At 43.4% G+C, this 21,783-nt stretch overlaps 1 protein-coding gene across 3 annotated transcripts in view; it reads left to right on the top strand.

The window, feature by feature from the left end:
* EML1 (EMAP like 1) overlaps nucleotides 1–21,783 on the top strand; it is a 216,549-nt gene that overhangs the window by 133,444 nt on the left and 61,322 nt on the right. For 2 of the 3 annotated variants that reach the window (XM_049897361.1, XM_049897362.1), the window contains exons 3-5: nucleotides 10,063–10,195; nucleotides 15,378–15,434; nucleotides 19,823–19,957. In XM_049897361.1, the coding sequence (XP_049753318.1) occupies nucleotides 10,063–10,195; nucleotides 15,378–15,434; nucleotides 19,823–19,957 (325 nt within the window). The remainder of the gene's footprint in view (nucleotides 1–10,062; nucleotides 10,196–15,377; nucleotides 15,435–19,822; nucleotides 19,958–21,783) is intronic. The other variant, XM_049897363.1, reaches the window with a different exon arrangement.

Raw genomic sequence — 21,783 nt, 5'->3', positions numbered from 1 at the left:
CACTCCCAAAAGATAGCCTTGCCTGTTGGCGGTCACTCCCCATTCCTCTTGCCACTCCCCCAATCTGCTTTCTGTCTCTGTGGATTTCCCATGGTGGCCTTTCCATATTAATGGGGTCATACAATCTGGGGTCTTTTGTCGCTGTCCTCTTCTGCTTAGCATAATGCTTTCAAGGTTCATACATGCTGTAGCATGTATCAGTACTCCGTTCCTTTTTACTGTCGAATAGTATTCTATTCTAAGGATAGACAACATCTTCTTTATTCATTAGTCGATAGACATTTGGGTTGTCAATAAATGGCTTTTGCAGTCAGTCCATTTATGACTTTTTTCGCCCCTCACGTATTTCTATTATGTCAAATTTTAATGTTGCAAGATTCTTATACTACTAAACCCTGAGAATTCAAATAAATAAGCGTGCTACAAAGGTCACCCTCAACTACCTGTCAAGCAGCGTATTAAAGCTTGATTCATCTACATTTTTATAATTGCAGAATCTTTTAAAAATAACATAAGAGAATTTAAAATCTGCTGTAGGTCTTCAGATGTCTGGCCTAGGAAGTCATTAAATAAAGCTTCAAAGTAATGATCTGATTTCATTCCTCCGTAATACAGCCTGCAACAAGACTTTGGCGGCAAAGACACATGCTTTTAAGGGAAAATACATGTTTCAAAGTTGACAAAAGTGTATAGAGATTTTTTCTAAATATTTTTGTTCCTAAATGAAATCTTTGCAATCCTTTGTTTCTCTGTCGAGCATCCAGTCCTTGGCTTCACACTTAGGTATACCGACCTCGGCAAAAGGTAGGCACCCACCAGTGGGATGTCAGAAAGTAACGGGCAGGTATTGTCTAGTGGCACTGTCTGTCACCCCCTGCTTGGACGCTTTCATTGAGATGCAGCCCCTCTGAAGGAAAAACAGCACGATACGCACACATCAGGATGGCTCTACCCGCCATTTGCTCCACCCAGACTAGCAACAAGCCTGCACCTCATGAACTTGATGCCGAAGTTGACTGTGGAGAGACGCAGACGCAGCACGAGTGGTCACTGCCGTTCTGCAGTGTTCCCATTGAACCAAGTGAACCCACTAGGAAAGGATCAGAATTTGGCAGTTCCTCTCGGTGGCTTTCTCAAGGTCCTTTTCAGGGCGAACAGTACTGGCTAGTTTTACATTTAGCTTTTAAAGAAGTGCCACCTTCCCTGTCTTTTGATCTCTCTTAAGGATTAGCAAATGGACAGACCAGACAAATGACAATGTTGATACGTCCCAGGTTTGTTTTTTTTTTTTAATTAAAAGTTTTCCCTCCCTTGTCTTTTTCTTCCACTTATTTTTAAAGAAAATGGTTGGTTTGTGCGGTAGCATTTACCGACTCGGCTGATTGCATACCTGTGGTATTGTTTAATACACAGTCGTGAGCCACATAACGTCCATTCGGTCGACATCCACATATATGCCTGTGGTCCCATAAGATTATAAAAAAAAAAATCCTTTGCTGTCGAGTCGATTCTGTCTCATAGTGACCCTGTGACCCTGTAGGACAGGGTAGAACGGCCCCATAGAGTTTCCAAGGCTGTAAATCTTTACAGAAGCAGACTGCCACATCTTTATCCTGTGGACTGGCTGGTGGGTTCAAACTGCCAGCCTTTCAGTTAGCAGCCGAACTTTTTAAACATTATGCGACCAGGGCTCCTACAGTAGACTTCAGAAATCTTGGTCAGAGAATAGGATGTAGGGGACATAACTGGCCGTAATAAATGCAACAGCTTCCCTCACGCACCACGTGTATCTCCCATCTCTTGTGTACGAAGCGATTGTGCTGCCAGGTGTATAATGGTACAGTACATATATAACCTATAAGACTTATATCCTGATAGTCATTTAATAAACACCTTTGTTACTGACTTATGTATATACTGAAAATGTTTAAGAAATTCCTACAATTCTTTTTGTCCTAAACCTATATCCCGTTAAGGATCACCAGTTAAATCACGTGAGATAATTCTTCTGTGTGTGGTTAATTCTTCCCTTGGTAAGTTAGACTTGTTTCATTTTCTATCAATTTTTAGGAATTTTTTAAAATTTAATTTTGTCATATAATTATGTATAACATTTACATGACTCCAAAGCCAACTCAATAAACCTAAGTGGATTGGGAAAAAGTTAGCTTCCACCCCTGTCCTCTGTACCCTGTTGCCACCCATTTTTTTACAGGTAACCATTTTCCTGAAAATATATGTGTAACTGGGTTTTATATACATGTGAGCATATATAAATATCCCTCCCCCTTTCCTAGATAAAAAGTAGCATACTCTGTACACCGTTCTGTGCCTTGTTCTCACTTAACAATATGTCCTGGAGAGCGTTCCATTGCGGTATATGGCTCTTCCTCATTACTTTTCAGAGCTGCTTAGGACTCCTATTACAAGGCTGTACCATCATTTTCGTTTTACAAATTCGTGTTGCAATCATTGGCCATGTGTATATATCGTTTTGTATTTATGCCAATATATCTCTGAGATCGATTCCTAGAAGTGGGATTGCTGGATCCAAACTAAATGCATCTGTCATCGTGCCGGCTGTTGGCAATAGTCATGATAGGACGCTTCCCCGCACTTATGTCATTATCTGCTTTGTCTTACGTGCCCGCGTACCGGGAAGCTGAAGCATGTTGCCTTCTCTAATCCCAAACATGGTCTCTTTTAAATTTTGAAATAAATAATTGGGTACTCTAAGTTCATAATGGTCAGATGCTATGCTAAAATTAAACATTGGGTTTTTACACATAATGACAATAACTGTGCTTTGAATAATTAAACTTGTTTCTAAACCTAACGGGAAGTTTTACATATAAAATATTGTGCATTGGGTTATTAATATGGTAGATGTTCAAAGGGTTTCCTCATCCTTAGATTATAATTCTGCATCCATATCATAATATCGTGGTATGCATTAGTAGATTTGACTTGTTATACTTGCATTTCTATGTTTGCATCAACGGTAGTTTCAGAAATACACTGTCAGGGATAGTATCTCTTGAAGTGTGGGTATAACGAACCTATCGTTTAGAGAGATGGAAAAAAAAAATTCATTTCAGGCTTTACTAGGGGTGTTTTCAGACCTGAGACCTGAATCCCCAGAACCGGAGATTTTCTGTTACCAAACTGGGGGGTTAATTTGCAGGGACCTGAACTCAGGGTAGTTTATGGAGATCTCATAAGAAAAGGTATGAAGAGTAGTAGGAAATTGCTGACTGGAAATACCGTACATATTACTGGAAACTGTAGGTTGTGGATTGAGTTATGTCCCCCAGAACGTGTGCTGGAATCCCAACCCCTATATGTGTACATGTAATCATATTTGGAAATATGGTTTTCTGTGTTGTGTTAGTGAGGTCGTATCAGTATAGGGTGGATTTTAAACCTACTCACTTTTGAGATATAAAAAGAGCAGATTAGGTACAGAGAAGCCAGTTAGATAGATAGATGAGGAGGAGGGGGTTAAACAGTGCCACTTGGAGGTTTCCAAGGAATGCAGAGAACACTAGATTAGCTGAGACGAGGAGTTTCCCCCAGAACAATCAGAGAGCCTTGCTCTAGAGCTGGTGCCCTGAATTTGGACTTTTAGCCTCCTGAGCTGTGAGAAAATAAATTTCTGTTCATTAAAGCCACCCACTTGTGGTCTTTCTGTTACAGCAGCATTAGGACACTCAGACACTGTGCCTATCCAGCCAAGGAGCCTGTTGACATCAGCTCCATTGCCCTTCTCCCTTCTTTCTTCACTTTTGGTGAATCCGTGGGTCTGTCTCAGTGGATTTATGCAGAGTGGATAACTTGCATAGAAACTCAACACTGAGTTAAATACAAACATGGTTTTTCAGGACATTCATCTCACATGAAATAGGATCATAGATTTCAGAGCAGGGAGATACCTTTAAAAAGATTTATAGACACAGAATGTACACGTAGAAATTGTTGAATTGGTTTATGTTTTGTTTTATGTATTTTCACCTACAATAAAGAAATTAAAAAAAAAAAAAAAAGATTTGTAGACTAAACCCTTTACTTTACGGATAAGGAAAATGAGGCCCAGAGGGACTTCCCTGTAGTCCGACTGCCAGTCAGTGACACAGCTGTGACTGCGCCCTGGCTCTGACTCCCTGGTCTGAGTCCCTCCCCTACAGTCTACTGCCTCCGACCATTTGCCTTGGCCTGAGTGCGAGAAGCACCGGTTTTCTGGATGAGAACCTGTTCTGTGGTCTTATCCTAACTCCGTGTGCCCAGGATCCAGCCCAGGGCACTCATGTTATCTGATTTGGCCCCAGCTACCTCTTGATGATAACTCATGTGCTACATTTAATTCTTTCACATCGCATTCAGGATACTAAAATCACACCCTGATGTCCAAAAAGGAAATAACAGGGCATTTCATCTTCTGGATGTAGCCATGGATGATAACTATCATTTCTTGAGTGTCTACAGTAGTGTCAGGCACCATGCTGGCATTCGTGAGTGAGAATGCGTACTCAAACCAGGGACCTGTCTGTTCTCGCAAAGGGAAACCAAACACTCCAAAATGGTGGAGTCGCAGAGGCACATTTATCAGGTAAAATACAATATTCTAATTGGAAGTTGTAAGATTAGGTAAGCAGGAGGCAGGACAACGCAAAGCAGGGGACCTTTACAGTGATTGGTTGGAAACATGAATGCAGCCTAGTTTAGTTTAAATACGTGACTAAGGGGAGGTTTTACAGGGTTGTTGGGTTGTCCTTAGGTGTCCTTCAGTTGGTTCTGACTCATAGCGATCCTACGTACAACAGAAGGAAACACTGCCTGGTCCTGCGCTATCCTCACGCTTGTTATGCTTGAGCCCGTTGTTGTTGTAGCCAATGTGTCAGTCTGTTTTGTTGAGGGTCTTCCTCTTTTTCACTGACCCTCTGCTTTACCAAGTCTGGTGTCCTTCTCCAGGGACTGATCCCTCCTGATAACCTGTCCAAAGTATGTGAGAAAACAATGCTTCTAAGGAGCATTCTGGCTTTACAGTGTGGTCGCAAGTTAATTATCTTAAAACATTTCCTGAGGGCTGCTGCGGGGATTCCTGATAAGAGTCCTATGTCAAGACCCTTCCTTAGGAACATTCTTTCCATATCTGTAGTTTAATCACAGAGAAAAACATTCTCTTTGTTCTGTACTTAATTCCCTCTAAGGGTTTGATGGTTGCAGGGGAAATCCTTTATTGTGTACTTGAGTCTGACTAAGGGTTTGAAGGTTGCTGGGGAAATAAGCAAAAGCTAAGATGGAGTCAGTTTTAGAACTCTCACACCCCAGAAACTTCGTGATTCCTAATCCCCACAGCCACCCTGCAAAGGAGCTGATGCTTGGAAAAGTTAAGTGACTTATCCAAGGCCACTTAGCTAATAGGCAGCTGAGAGGGGAATGAGCCTAGTCCTGTCTGACCCAAAAGTCCTTGCTCTTTAAAGTATTCTCCCCTGAGGTGGAATTCCAGCCATCCTGCTACTCCTCCCAATGAACCTGTTCTAAAAACAAGCTGTGTTCTGTCCCTAGGAACAATTAAATGTTATTTAACACGCACACACACCCCTTTTATAAACCAGCAGAATGTCTCCTGTCTTAGTTTCATCTAGAAGTTAGGGACTCATTTTTCTTATAGCACCTCATGAGCAGGAAATTGTGTTTTAAACCTTGCCTGGTGCTGTTTCTCTCCTGGGTTTTTTAAAAAAGATTGCTTGTCTTAAAACGCTTCCTTACAGATGCTCTCGTGTCCTGCCATCTTCATGATCTGATCATGTTCAGATTGGAGACATTTTTTTTCCCAAAAGTTTTCCTTTATGGCAGCAACCTCTGTTGTTTGGGTAGCTAATAATTTTTAGACATGGAAGAAAGTTGGTATGATGTCATGTGCAAAATAGATATTTAGTACATTGGTGGTGGTGATTATTATGCTTTTTAAGAATTCAGTCCTGGCAAAACCCTAGGATATTATCAAGAAAGATGTAACAGTGATTGAATCTTGCCAAGGGAGGGTCTTTCCAGCTTCCCTGTCATTTCAAGAGTGGTCACCCTTCTCTTCCTCTTCCTCCCTCCTCTCTTTTTTTCTTTCCTTTCAGAGTTTCCCATCACAACTTAAATGGTTCTGTCTGCTCCCAATGCTACTCTGTTTCTGTTATCGTTTAGTATATAAAGCCGTATCATGCACTCTAGGGAGGCCTGTTGCACGCGCAGGATTTTCTTTTCACAGGCTTTTAAAATCCTATTTCCCCTTTCGGCGAAAGGACAATACTAGATTATTATGAAACTCAATTTTAAAATTAAGACTCAAGAAAAAAATTTTTTAAAAACTTATTAGCGACTCGGAAATGGCAACATAGCGCCTTCTCACAGAAGCAGCGTTCTCATCACTAAAGTTTAATGTGGTTTCGATCGACAAATACATACTGAGTACCACCTGTGTGTGCAGCCTCTGGGCGGTGTAAATAGTTAACGTTTTTGGCTGCTAAGTGAAGGATTGGCGGTTTGAGTCTACCCTGGGCACCTTAGAAGAAAGACTGGGCAGCCTACCTCTGAAAAATCAGCCACTGAAAACCCCTACAGAGCACGGTTCTGCTCTGTCACATAAGAGGTCGCCTTGGGCCGGAGTCGAGGTGATGGCACCTGGCTTTTCTGTGTGTAGGCACTGTAGTAGTGCTTCCTTGCAGGAGCCTGCAGTCTCATGCCTTGGGGTAGAGAGCACAGCCATAGACAGTTGCAGCCGGGTGCTCTGTGGGTGATGAATGGTAAAGGCAAGGCACAGTGGGTGCCTTAGAGGTGCTGGGCGCCTAGAGGTGGCTGCCTGGCCTCTTAGATGGGTGTGTGGGTGGGGCGGAGGAGGGACCTGACTAAGTGCCTGCAAGGAGCTGGGGGCCAGGGATGTTCAGGTTGCCCCTCACGCCCTTTCTTTGCCCCCCGCTTCCGCCAGCTTCCAGCCCTGGAGCTGACCCGTATGGACTGCTCTGAGGAGCTCCCTGGCAGGCCAGCTTCCAGTCAGTGGGAGCTAGGGGAGGCCCAGCAGGAGGAGGATGGAAGAGAGTGAGGTCAGAGGGTCACAAGGCTGTGTCCTCCATTGAGTGTCGCTGCCCTGGGTTCTAGGAACTGCTCCCTCCTCTTGGGTGGACAGCCTCTGGAGCTGGGAGGGGATTCTACTCCACTGACACTGTGCCTGGGCACAGCAATGTGCACCCCCCGCTCCTATGTCCCCCAAGGCACAGCTGTCTCCACTCGCACTAACTGGGAAGATAGGACGCATGTCCATGAAACTGCAGCATTTAATAGTCAGCGTGAGCTGTGAGGGGCAGACTTGCTGTGTACAGCGCGCAGGTGCAGACCTAGAGTCCAGAGAAAGCGGTGATCAGTGAGGGCTGGAAGAATGAGGAGCAGGGCGCAGAGCTGGATGGAAGCATGAACCAGTGGTTCACCTCGTGCCCCTGAACCAGCAGCTTGGGCAGTGCTGGAAAACTTGCTAGAAAGGCAGGTTCTCAGGCCCTACCCCAGCCCTACTGAACTGGAAACTATGGGGTGGGGCCTAGAAATCTGCATTTCAACAGGCCCTCCAGGTAATTCTGATGCACACTTAAATCTGAGAGCCCCCACAGAAACAAAGCTAAGGAGCTAGGGATGAAAAAAAAAAGGCGGGAATTTTTTTTGCTTGTTGTTTTGTTTTGCTTGTTGGCTGGTGAGTCTGGGAGCATAGTGTGAGCAATAGAGTAGGTTAGGTGGAAGGAGACTTAAGTCATCAATCCTTATAAGAGAATAAATTTACTTTGGTAGAGTGGAGGAACCCTAGCCTAGAAGGTGGGGGTCAGTATCCTCTCCCCCGTCCCTTTTCTAGGCCTTGTTGTAAAATGAGAATTGGATGAAGCAAGATAACGTCCCGATTACATGAGATAATGGTTTTCAGGTTGTTTAGCACTCTGCTTACCACCAAGCACTCGATAGCTGGTATCATTATTTCAGCTCTTTAAATTTCATGTTGGTGCTGGTAACCCTTGATGGTGCAGCAGGCTATAGGGAAGCACTGAAGATTTCTAATTAAGGATGTTGATAAGAGTTTTTAAGGAGATTAGCCTGGACACAGCCTGCAGAAAGGGCTGGGAGGCAGACGCTGCAGGGTACGCTGAGGAGAGACTGGAAGAGACAGTAATAGTAGATAGAAAGGACAGACATGAGACAATTTAATATTGCCTCTGTACTGGTTTCCTGGGGTTGCCATAACAAAGTCCCACAAAGTGGGTGACTTCAAACAACAGAAGTTTATCCTCTCACTGTTGTGGAGGCTAGAAGCCTGAAATCAAGGTGTTGGCAGGGCTACACTTTCTCTGAGGGGCCCTGGGGAGAATGTGTCCTGTGCCTTTCTCCTGGTTCTGGGCGTCACTGGCAGCTCTTGGCATTCCTTGGCTTGTAGCTGCATCAGTCCAGTCTTGACCTTCATCTTCACGTAGCTTCCTCCTCCTCTGTGTCTTCATACGTCCTTCTTATAAGGACATTAGTCATTGGGTTCAGGACCAGCCCTAATCCACTATGACCTCATCTTCACTAATTCTATCTGCAGAGTCACTACTTGGAAATAAGGTGGCTGTCATGGATTGAATTATGTTGCCCCCAGAACGTGTGTGTCAGTTTGGCTGGGCCATGATTCCCAGTATTGTGTGATTGTAATTTTTTGTTAAAGAGGATTAGGGTGGGATTGTAACACCCTTACTAAGGTCATGTCCCTGATCCAATGTAAAGGGAGTTTCCCTGGGTTGTGGTCTGCACCACCTTTTATTTTACAAGGGAAGCAAGCAGAGCGCTGGAGACCTCATACTACCAAGAAAGCAGTGCCTGGAGCAGAGCATGTCCTTTGGACCCAGGGTCCCTGCATGGAGAAGCTCCTGGCTTGGGGGAAGATTAATGAGGGGGCCAACAGAGAGAGAAAGCCTTCCCCTGGAGCTGATGCCCTGAATTTGGACTTTTAGCCCACTTTCCTGTGAGGAAATAAACTTCTTTTTTTTAAAGCCATCATCCCCTTGTGGTATTTCTGTTATAGCAGCACTAGATAACCAAAGACAGTCACATTCAAAGGTCTCCATTTTGTCTCCACACTTGTTAGAAACAGTATGATTCTGAGAGACCATGCTGAGCAGCCATTGGTAACTCGTCAGTTATTTTGGATTTTAACCATTCTGATAGGTGTGTAGTGGTATCTCATTATTGTTTTAATTTGCATTTCCCTAATGACAAATGAGGAAACCCTGGTGGCAGAGTGGTTAAGTGCCTTACAGCTGCTAACCAAAAGATTGGCAGTTTGAATCCAGCAGGCGCTCCTTGGAAGCTCTATGTGGCGGTTCTACTCTGTCCTATGGGGTTGCTATGAATTGAAATCGACTCGACGGCAGTGGGTTTGGTTAGTGACAAATGACATTGACATCTTTTCATCTGCTTATTTTGCCATATATATGTCTTATTTGGTGAGGTGTCTGTTCAGATGTTTTGCCCGTTTTTTAAATTGGGTTTGTTTTTTTTACTGTTGAAATTTCAGAGGTTTTTGTATATTTTGTATATAAGTCCTTCATCAGTATGTGATTTGCAAGTATTTTCTCCCAGTCTGTGGCTTGTCTTTTCATTCTTGTATCAGTGCCTTTCAGAGACCAAAGGTGTTTACATTAAGTCCAGCTTACTAATTTTTTTCTTTCATGAATTGTGTTTTTGCTTTTGTATCTAAAAACTCCTCACAAAAACCAAGGTCACAGAGATTTTTCTCCCATGTTTTCTTCTAGAAGTTTTGTATTTAGGTCTACGGTTCATTTTGAGCTAATTTTTGTGTAAAGTGTGAGGACTGTGTCTGGGTTCATTATTCCAGCACCGTTTGTTGAAAATTCGATCCCTTCTCCTTGAAATTGCTTTGCAGCCCTGTCAGTTCTGCTGGCATTTTTGAATTGATGCTTGCCCTTTCCACATGTCATAAGTTCCGCCGTGAGTTACCTCTGCCAGGGAAAGTTCTCATGTTCGTCTGTGCTTGTCTTACAGCAAGACCTCTGGTGCAGACCCTGCCTTTAAGAACCACTGTCAACAACGGCACCGTGTTACCAAAGAAACCAAGTGGCTCTCTGCCATCCCCCTCTGGGGCCAGGAAAGAGACTGCTGTGCCGGCAACCAAAAGGTAGGCAAGCCATGTCTTAAATCCTGAGAGCAGTTCCTTCTCAGATTTTAGAATGAGTATTATTATTATTATATAACACTTACAATTACTGGTCTGAGCTAAAGCTTATAAAGTACAATATTTGGTATGTTGCCATGACAGAAACTACATAAATGTATTATTCGGCCTTTTTTTTTTTTAGATTTAATCATATTAACTTTGAAATCTCATTGGCTAAAACCACAGTGTGCCATTTTGTATTTTTTACCTACTGTTCTCTTTTGAAAAAACGAAGATGAATTTGCTGTTCCCAAGTCCATACATGGAATATAGCAAAATTCAGTTTTTATCTGTAAAATATGCACAAGTTTATACCTTTAAATTCCACGTAACGGTGAAATTCTAGATATTAATATTGTCTGTCAGATCACAGTTTGCTCTTTTCTACCTTTTCGTAGTTGTCATATTAAAATTTTATATCTTACTTGCCAGGCCACTTTTCTGAGTGGTTAGGCTCTGGGAAATCATGTACCTGGTGGTTATCTTGTATAGCAAGCCTTAAAGCACTTCTCCCACCACTCGACCTCGTTGGTGTGGTATGAGAATGCGGCAGCCCCTGTAGAGTTAACTGAGCTACTAACAGCCTCGTGTGCACGGGGGACATGGGACGTGACGACGCACAGGTGCACTGAGGATGCCCAGTAGGCTTGCAGGGGTCCGTGCCTGACTCCGTGCTAGGCTGTGACTTGTCCTGAAAATCTCCTGAGCCCACTGTCGAGTGTCTGTGCACAACAGCTTGTCCTTGACCAGACACATTTTCATTGTGTTCATCAGATAGAGTTTCATGTACTTCCATTTTGTGTTTAAGGAAGTTGGCTTTACATGGCTCTTCAGAACTTTAAAATGAAATTCTTGGTCTCCTTTCATATCTGTTTAATGCTTGTTTGGATCATTTGTATTTATCATCAACACAGATGACCTCCTGGATTCTAACTGGCAGCAGTAGAGACAATCTTTTTATTTATCTAGGTGTTGTAAGATTGAGAGCAATGATGTTTTCAAGTAGTAGGTAGTTAATGAAGGATGAGATTCCTTTCCTTTATATTTAAAGAAAATAGAACTTCGTAATTTGTACCTCTTTAATATTTGAAATTTGAATAAAAGAAAAACCTTTTTTCAGAGCACTAAAAAAAAAACAGGAAGTAAAAATACAAATGTAGGTGTAATTTCCAGCTTTTGGTTCGTTTGCTTCTTTATAAGAGCCAGTGTCAAGCATTCGTGCCATTTGACTGTCGACATCTCTGTGTTTGGTCTCAAGTAACTTTGATGTAGTGCAGTGACGCCCTTCACCCAACCGACTGTTCGTGGTTTTCTTAGACCGCGTAGGATACGTTGGCATGATAGTTAGAATTCCTGGCAAAGTATATTTTGCGTTCTAATATTTGAAACGTTTATTCAAGGTAGGGAAGGCTGGGGTATGCGATTTCTGACACTGACTGTAGGAGTCAGACTGAACAATAGACTATAAATGGTACTTTTTTCAAGAACGTGAGGAAGACAAGGAGGCGTTAGTGGGTACTTCACCCTCTGTTTAAATCAGAGATCGTGGAAGAGTCATTTTGGGGTGATAATAAAAGCCTAAGTGCCAGGTTTTTCTTACACCATTATCTCTAGTCCTTTAAACAGTCTTGCAAAAAGATATTATTTTCCCTATTTTGCCAGTGAGGAAACTGAGGCTCAGGGAAGTAAAGTGACTTGCCCAAGGGTCCCATGCTAGAGAGTGGGGAACGTGGGCTCAAACCCAGGTTGTTTGGCTCCAAAGCCCACTCTTTTCACTCTGCTAGGCTGCTCCCCGTCGAGATTTCCAGGTCAGCCCTGGTATCGACTCACAAAAAATGCTCGATGTAATTATACTTGGAAGTCATCACTCATTTATGCCCCCTCCTTTCTGCACACTTGTTAGAAGCAGTAGTGTTTTGAGAGGCCACAGGGAGTGAAGACAGGAGCAGCTGTCAGAAGTAGGGGACTCTGAGCAGAGACTCCTGGCCAAGTGCAAGTTCAAGAGACGGCACTGTCCATTAATAAGGGGCTGTGGGGCTGGACTCCATGTCAAGAACCAAGCTCTGATCTGTGAGCAGAGCCCTGGGGCTCCTGCCCTTGTGTTCCACCATGTTGGAAAGGGCTCATGGGTGGTGATTACTCTCAGTGACATTATCAAAAGGAAGAAAGAGAGGTAGAGAGAGAAAGGAAGGGAAGGGAAGGAATGAATGAATAATATTGTTAGTAATCTCAATGCCGTAGAGTTGATTCTGACTCATAATGACCATATAGGGCAGAGTAGAGCTGCCCCCATAGAGTTTCCAGGGAGTGACTGGTGGATTCGAACTGCCGACCTTTTGGTTAGCAGTACAGCTCTTAACCAGTGTGCCACCGTGACTTCTCATTGTTAGTAGCCAAATTATGTATATATATCCAAACCCACCCCAGTGCCATCGAGTCGATTCCGACTCATAGTGACCCTATAGGACAGAGTAGAACTGCCCTGTAGAGTTTCCAAGGAGCACCTGGTGGATTTGAACTGCCAACCCCCTTGGTTAGCAGCTGTAGCACTTAACCACTACGCCACCAGGGTTTCCATATATATAGTTATATTAGTATTCAAATGGTAATCTTCCTTCCAGAAGTATTCTAAGGGCTCTGTAGATGTTTCTTTTTAATTTACAAAATAGTCAGTTTGATTGTCTGAAAAGCTATTGTTAGCATAGAGCTGCCAACGAGAAATACATGGTTTTCTGGTCAGAGTGTTCAGGACTCTTCCTTTTCAGTATGAAGGTATAGGGATTCATTTATTCTCTTTATTCTGGCGGGGCTTCGGAGGAGGTGAGTTCCCATCATGTGGAAGTTGGAAACGTGAACGGTAGCATCAAAGTGTTCCCCTGTGACAAGGCTCCTACAGATCTCTCACTGGGAGAGAATTTGGAAACAAAAAGAAGCGAGCAGGGCATTTGGAATATCAAGATTAAAATAACCCTCAAGCCATTTCAAACGTTTATAATCATGTAGGAATTTTTCCGTGTCGGAGTTCAAAACTAGCCCAGTTGGAGCATGTGTGGCTGAGAGGATAGGTCTGTTTGTTTTCTTTCCTCCAGTGTTTTTCAGCCTGGTGCTTAAGGAAAAAATCCCACTTGGAAATTGTCCAACAACCAGTGGTTGTGCTTTGTGTTGCCAATTAAGGCTTCGATCAGGGGCTTAATTTGGAATCCTTGGGAAAAGCTTTGTTTCCATTAGTCAGAGGAAAAGCAGCAGAAAATCCAGGGAAGACACTGTAGGTCATACCTTGCTCGGTGGGGATGTGAAGCAGACAATAGCGCAGCATTTCCCTGGCTCAGGAGAAAGACAAGCATTCTCCCAGCCCTCGGGTAGAACCTCACAATGGGGCAGCCCTGTGAGAAGAGAGATCAAAGAACAAGGCTGGTATAAAAAGAGCATTATGTAAAAAAAATGCTCGCACCAAGTATAGGATAGAATGGTACGTATCTGCTACTTGCAAACAGACAGCCCATAGTGCTTTGGAAAAATTGTTCCACTTGTTTTGTGTTAAAAAATACAGCATCTGTAATTGCACTGAGATCAGAGCCAAATACGTACACGATTTAAGGACTAGAAAACCAAAATCTGATTTGACTCTCTTTTTAAAAATTATTTTCAATGTATTTCTCTGTTGTTTAGATCCATTGAAACAGAGATGTTAAATTCATGTTTCGAGTCCATTCTCAGTAACAAAGTAGAGATTGAAGTATTGTACTGCCGAACAGAGGAAGACCCATGGGTACCTGTCCCTTTACCAGAAGCAATACAGTTTTTCGCTCTGTGCTCAGGTTCTGTCAGATTTTCTCAGGCCACCAGCCTTCTAGGAAATGACTTGGTAATTGCCACAACAATATTTTTTAGATGGTGAAAGATTTAATTATTAAGTAATTTTTAATTATTAATCATTAAGTATTAATTATTAAGTAAGCAATCTCAGTCTATCAGAATTCTCTCATAATTTGCAGAAGAAATCAGGAGATCTGTCCCATTCTCCCATCGTTGACTCTCCAGTGCCCAGCCTAGCACCCAGATATGATTGATGCCTAATAAGTGTTTGTTGAGTGAATAATTGTTTTAACACAGGGTCAGTCACCACTGCTGTTATTACCGGTAAAATCACAAAAAAATAACTGGTCCTGCCTAAGAGCTATCTGCCGGATTTTGGTTTGTTTGACTGTAAAAGTTTCGGGTCTTTTAGCAAAATTTTGGAAAACCAATTCTTAATTCCAAATTACATGATGAAAGAAAGGTGTAATGGCAGCTTATTATGCTTGGAGTACTGTATGATGGTTAGAAGAAGGAGGGCCACTCTCCTGATCACCGGTTATATTGCAAAAAATTTGTTGTCTGAAATCTCCGTGAGTCGGAATCAACTCGATGGCAACCAGCTACGACAGCATTTCATTTAAACAGGCCAGGAACATTCAATGCAATATATAATGTAAAAACCATTGTATTTTCAGAACTCGAAGGTTTGTGAATGGGACGTGACAGTAGAGAGCAGGAGGGGAAAGAAAATAACGACGATATCTATGCATTTCTACACCAAAAATAGTTGACTTGCCTTACGCACTAAAAAATGCACTTCATTGTTGTGCAGCGTCTCTCACAGGCCAGTACTTCTCCCACCTTGAAAACACAGTGTTACTTTTCGCTTGCTGTCCAGCAGGCCTGAAACGTCTTTGATATTCCCCCTGTGTGTGAGAGTAGGCCCCCACTGTGAATGTACAGCTCTGGCCGGCCGCCCTCATTACTCGAATGTCTTGTCTTCAAGCTGTGTTTTCTGTCCCTCACTTGGACTCCTGGCAAATCCTCTTTAATTCGTAAGAGCTCTGGGCTCTCACAAGGAAATTTCTTGTTTTTTTCCTATGTATACAATAGTAGTAGATTAAAAAAAAAAAGTTTAACATTTTAATGCAGGTGTGTGAATGACTGATACCCTGAAGAGTGGTGATGGAGTCTCTCCAGGTCTACATATGCAAACTAAAATGTTTTTCCTTTGTGATATCTGCTGTGTGTTCTGTAATCTATTGAAGCTTATAATATGTTTTCCCACGCTTTTATCATTGCACTCACGTTTTTTCTGCTTTGTTTCTGTGCCTCTTCCATATAGATTAAACAGGTCTGTGAGCCTTCTCAATGCATGCAAACTGAATAGATCAACACCAAGGTGAGGGGCCTTAGATTTGTGTGTATAACCTTAGTTGCTCCTTGGGTAGTTTTACCTTTCTTTTAACACCATGGCTTAAAGGTCTCATCCGCTGCCTGCAGTTTATGAGATCTGAACTCATGCACCGGTATTCATGATTGACATCGACCTGCGGCTTAGATGTCCAGCAGTGTACTTCGATGTCAAACTAGTGTACTTCTGGGTTTCAGAAATTGTAGATGATCATACTAAAGTGGTATGTGGGGCAGTGGGGAGGGGAGACCAGGGATGAAGTCAGCCCAGCCACTTGCTATGTGACTTCACCTCAGTCACTTTCTGTCCCTGAATTTGTTTCCTTAACTACAAGATGGGGATAATGATAACTTTTGTAGGGGACTTTTGAGATTTCAGTTAAATGATATGTATGAAACATGAAGCATTCAGTGCCTGCTGACTGCTGTTGTCTCCCTCATCACATCCCCGTTAACTGTCATCTGCTAGATTGAGTCGTAGTCATTAGAAAATTGGCTAACGTTTGTCATAACTGATTAATAGTCGTGGTTTGTCAGCTCTTCCAGGGTATGTGTGCAATTCTTAAAATTGCCATGAACTTACCGTGGACTCCAGGGGGAGCCTAGGAGCTCTGGGTTGGTGTCTGCTGCTGCTCTTCTGTCCCTGTACCTGGTTGGGGTACACCATGCTTGGGAGCCTTGTGCTAGATGCTTGGAAAATAATCCCACTAAGTTAAATTAAAGGACCCCTCGTGGTGCAGTGTGTAAGTGCTTGGCTGCTAACTGAAATTTTGATGGTTGGAACCCTCCAGCGGCTCCACAGGAGGACGGGAGAAAGATGTGGCAGTTTGCCTCCTTAAAGACTACCCACTGCTATCGAGTCAATTCCGGCTTATAGCGACCCTATAGGACAGGGTGGAAACCCTGGTGGTGTAGTGGTTAACAGCTACGGCTGCTAACCAAATGGTTGGCAGTTTGAATCCACCAGGCACTCCTAGGAAACCCTGTGGGGCAGTGCTGCTCTGTCCTATAGGGTCACTATGAGTTGGAATCCACTCAACCACAATGGGTTTGGTTTGGTTTATAGGACAGGGTAGAACTGCCATAGGGTTTCCAAGGCTGTAATCTTTACAGACACAGATTGCCACAGCTTTCTCTCGAGGAGCGACTGGTGGATTTGAACAGCCCGACCTTTCAGTTAGCAGTTGAGTGCTTAACCACTGTGCCACCAGGCCTCCTTCCATAAGGATTACAGCCTTGGAAACCCTGTGGGACAGCTCTACTCTGTCATATAGGGTCACTATGAGTCGGAATCGACTCGACAGCAATGGGTAAGTTAAAATAGCTGGGTGTTTTTCCACTTGCACTTTAAACACAAAGGTTTCTATAATCTTTAGACTTCAATCCCAAATTTCAGAAATGTAATGCTCTCTTAAGATCTATAATTTCTTTGTCCCAAAATTGAGCGTTCCAAAAATTCATGTTTCGACCTTAAAGCACGGTCTTAGTTATATAGTGCTGCTATAACAGAAATACCACAAGTGAATGGCTTTAACAACAACAAAAAAATTATTCTCTCACAGTCTGGGAGGCTACAAGTCCAAATTCAGGGCATCAGCTCCAGGGGAAGGCTTTCTCTTTATTGGCTCTGGAGGAAGGTCCTTGTCATCAATCTTCCCCTGAATGAGGAGCTTTCTCAGTGCAGGGACCCCGGGTCCATAGGATGCACTCTGCTCCCGGCACTGCTTTCTTGGTGGTACAAGGTCCCCATGTCTCTCTGCTCGCTTCTCTCTTTTATATCTCAAAAGAGATTGCCTTAAGACACTATCTAATCTTGTAGATCTCAGTATAACTGCCACTAATCCATCTCATTACATCATGGTGATAGAATTTACAACACATAGGGAAATCTCATCAAATGACAAAATGGCGGACAATCACACAATATTGGGAATCATGGCCTAACCGAGTTGACACATATTTTGGGGGGACGCGATTCAATCCATGACAAGCACGCCATGCAAATTCTAGTTGTAAGATTCTGATGTAAGCCCAGCATTTCCTCGGTCACCAAAAAGACTATGCAGAAAGTGCATTAAAATAAAAATAGTTTTTCTCACGGTCATGTTATTTGTGTTTGCTCCTCAAACTGCACTTGTTGCTCTAAGCAGTCACGGAGTGTGGTGATTTTTCAAAAGGCGACCAACCCTACAGCTTTTGAAAACATGCTGAGAGATGATTAACTGAGAGATTAGACATTATAAAGGGAAAGCACTGACGGTTGAGCTGAAGGATGGACCGGGCAGAGGAGGGAGAAGGGAAGGAAAGGACGGCCAGGCAGAGGGTGTGATGGCTGCTGAGGAGGAGCAAGGGCAGGGAACAGCTACCTGAGGAGAGAGGCAGTCACTCTGGCTTACAGATAAGGATATGGACATTCAGCCCAGTAGCCGGAGCCCTGCTGCCTTCAGCTCTTCAGTTCTTTTTCACTCCTGACTGAAAGTTGGCTTCATCTCTGCCCTCGCAGAAGCCACTCAACACTTCTAACTGCCGGGCCTCATCCCTCAGTCCACCCTCCCAGTGTCTCCACTGCCTTAGCCTCCAGCGGCAGTTTCTTTTCCTCACCCACGTCTTTGTAAGTGGGTATTTCCCAGGGGCTTCTCTCCTTTCTCACCTCCTCGCTTGGTAATTCCCTTCAGTCCCTGTTCAGTGGCCCCTCAGTGACCACTAGGTGGACGATTCCTGTCCCTAGCTGTCTTGTGAGTGGCAGACTTGTATTTTCTCCAGCCCACCGTGTGTCTCACCAACACCCCAACTCCATGCGTCCAGATCTGACTCGCCCGGTCTGACCCTCTTCCCAGAGCCCCTGCCCAGGAACGCCACCACCCACCCATCCACCTTAGAGTCACCTCTAAATTAAAGCAACTCTTGTCCTTTCCTGAGATACTTCCATTCTCCCATTCATTCATTTCATTTAATAAATACCAATCAAGTTCCTATGCTAGGCTTTGCAAAGTATACAAAAAAGATAAATGAGATAGGAGCTGAAGACATGTATGACCTGCTGCTTCAGATAAACGAATGTCCTGGGATACCTAGCCTACATGGTGGTTCCACGCTCCACCCGTTACCCCTTCCCTGGCTCGGATTCACTGTCATGCCTGTGGGTTTCCCTTTGCCTAGAGCAGACTCACCCTTCTCTACTGTGTAATTACTACACATTCAAGCCATTCATTTGATTTCCAGAAACTCACAGTCCATAGGAAGCCTTCTCCAGACCTCCCTCTCCGGGCTTCCAACTACTCTGCTCTCCTGTTAACACAAAAGAAAGTTAAACCCTGACGTGGACACTGCTTCTAAACAAAGGCATTTTACATATGGTGGAATGTTTCTGTCATTATGTATGGCATTTTATTTGTGTATGTTCCACATGTGCCGTTAGGCCAGGGCTCTTCCATCTCACCACTGTTAACATTTTAGGCTGGATAATTCTTGGTGGGGGGGGACTGTCCTGGGCACTGTAGGGTGTTCAGCAACATCCCTGGCCTCTACCCAATCCCTGGAGGGAGAGCAAAAAGGAGGAAGACCTTCAACAAGATGTGGATTGACACAGTGGCTGCAACAGGGGGCTCAAACATACCTACTACTGTTAGGATGTCACAGGCCTAGGCGATGTTTTGTTCTGTCGTACATAAGGACACTATGAGTCGGAGCCAACTCAAGGGCACCTGAGCTAATCTAACCCACTAGACGCCAGTAGCGACCCCCTGGTGTCTGTAGACGCTGCTAAATGGAGGACAAAAAGGCCCCGGGCTGAGACCCACTGCTCTAGACTGAAGCCTACTCTAGGGCAGGACTGTTTCCCTTTAGGCTGGGAGTGCTCTCACACTATATTGTTGGGGATCTGCAGGTTCCATTTTCTCTACTGCTTTGAGCTGCACTAATTGCCACAGTCACATTGGCAGTGAGCAGAGGCACTGATTCCAAGAGACATCCAGAAAACATTTTGTCTCTGGACTTAGGATTTTAGAGCCAGTCTAACTTGTAAATACCTGCATGGAAATATGATGCCCTATGTGTATACTGGAGCCCTGGTGGTACAGTGGTTAACCACAAAGGTTATCCAACTGTTTACCAAAAAGGGTGGCAGTTCGACTCCACCAGCCACTCCTTGGAAACCCTATGGGGCAGTTCTACCTGGTCTTAAAGGGTGGCTATTAGTCAGAATTGACTAGACAGCAACGGGTTTTTTGGTTTATGTGTATAGGGTCGCTATGAGTCAGAATTGACTCGATGGCAATGGGTTTGGTTTGTTTTTTTTTGGTGTGTACTGTTACACTTGGCAATAAAATAAAATCATGGTATTTAAGTGTATCATTGTCATTTACACCCCTTTTTTAGTACCATCAAAAGGACCAGCTCTTCTGAACGAGTCTCTCCTGGCGGTCGAAGGGAGAGCTATGGGGACTCCAAAGGAAACCGCAATCGAACGGGATCCACCAGCAGTTCTTCTAGTGGCAAAAAGAACAGTGAAAGGTAAGGGACAGCTTATCTCCTGGTTCCTGCTGTTCAGATATTTTACTACCTGTTGTCCCCAGAGATGATTCAGAAGGTCCCCTTAGATGCAGACGAACTAGGGGCTCTGGCCAGAGCATGGGGCTGTCTGGTGAGGTGACTGTGGGCTCTAGTCAGCAGCCATATGGGGGCAGCTGCTAGTCAGGGTTCACACACACTATTGCCCAGTTAGCACAATCATCACCTGAACTCCCAGCATTCTTGCGTAGATGTAAGTAGCTCCTGAGAATTTGCCCAGCACCAAGTACCTGGACCTTGGCAAGCTGTTCAGAATTTCCACAGGGAGCGTCTTATATCTCCAGAACACCCTGCTGCCATTTTAAAACTAGTTTTAGTGGATTGTTTTGAGGTTAGCAGCTGTATCTGAGGCTGAGTAGGTGAAAAGTTGTGCTTTTATGATTTGTTAGAAAATGTTTGTAATTGGGCTAACACCAGAAATATGAACCATTTTTCTTCTTGGTTTCATGAAATGCAGTTACTCCTGATTTTGAATGTTTCTCTGATGTTAGTTCATAACGTATTATAATAAATATCTGTGAAATTAACAGTAACATTTTATTAGTGAAAGCAAAGTTGTGGCATTGTAATTGCTTGTTTCATGTTTAATTGGTACTATCTCATTTTTCAAAGAGTGTATTATGGACATGAGATCAGCTTCTCTGTGTATACGTATCCAGCACTGCATTTTATTCTCTCTTTACATGTTGTACTTTAATTTTATTCTCTTTAGCAAGGCTTAGAGAGGAGTTTCAGCTTCTCGGGCTAACCGTGTTCTTTTTCAAATGTTCACGTAAGGAGAAAGCTTAGTCATAAAGCAATCAACTCAAACCCACAGGCTGCAAAAATTCCAAGTTTGTAAATCCTTTGGATTCAGTCCTATAAAGGAAACTTAAACTCCTTTTCAGTTTTATACTCAAAAGATACCTTTTGTAGGAGAAAAAAAAAAAATGCAAGTGCTTCTCACCTCTACAGCCGGTCAAGCCCACAGTCAGCTAACAATTTCTGGACCCTTGACATGGGGTTCTCCCTTCTTCAGACTGAGGCTTGGTATTTCTTATCAGAAGATTATGCTAATTGGGTGATAATACCTTGGAAGTAAGACAGCAATGGGTTTTTTGGTTTATGTGGTTACAGTGGTCACAGTGGCCACAGAAGGCGAGTTAGTGAGTGAGGCATGGTGGCCTCGGGTTTCTCTACTGTGAGAGTAAGCTTTGCAAGTTGACCTGAAATGCCTAGATCTTGGCAGTGCGGGCAGTGCTCAACAACTTGGCCTCTTCTTTGCACATCTGATTTTTATTAAAAAGAATTTCCAAGAAGAATCCACATTGTGTAAACTCCAAATCTGTTTTATCTTTTAAATCCTATGGCTTTGGTAAATGTCCTGGGTAAATATTTCCATAAAAGATATTTACAAAGGATTTTAAAAAATGCCACAGTAGGAAATTGTGATTTGGAAGTAAGGGACTGGGAAAATGTACTAATCATTTTCTAAAAATAATTCGAGCAACTGAACATGTTCATTTCAAAGTAAAGTCTTTGTCTCCTTGTTGTCGTTAGATGCCGATGAGTCAATTCCAACTCATAGCAACCCTGTGTACAACAGAACCAAACACTGCCTAGCCCCGCACCATCCTCACAGTCGTTGCTATGTTTAAGCCCGTTGTTGCAGCCACTGTGTCAATCCATTTCATTGAGGGTCTTCTTTGTTTTTCTCTGACCCTCTACTTTACCAAGCATGATGTCCTTCTCCAGGGACTGGTGCCTCCTGATAACATGTCCAGAGTATA

This window comes from Elephas maximus, chromosome 10 (genome assembly GCF_024166365.1).
Source record: "Elephas maximus indicus isolate mEleMax1 chromosome 10, mEleMax1 primary haplotype, whole genome shotgun sequence".
Lineage (NCBI taxonomy): Eukaryota > Metazoa > Chordata > Mammalia > Proboscidea > Elephantidae > Elephas > Elephas maximus.
Note: the sequence above shows the minus strand (reverse complement) of the source record. Positions and strands in the feature narration are given on the sequence as shown.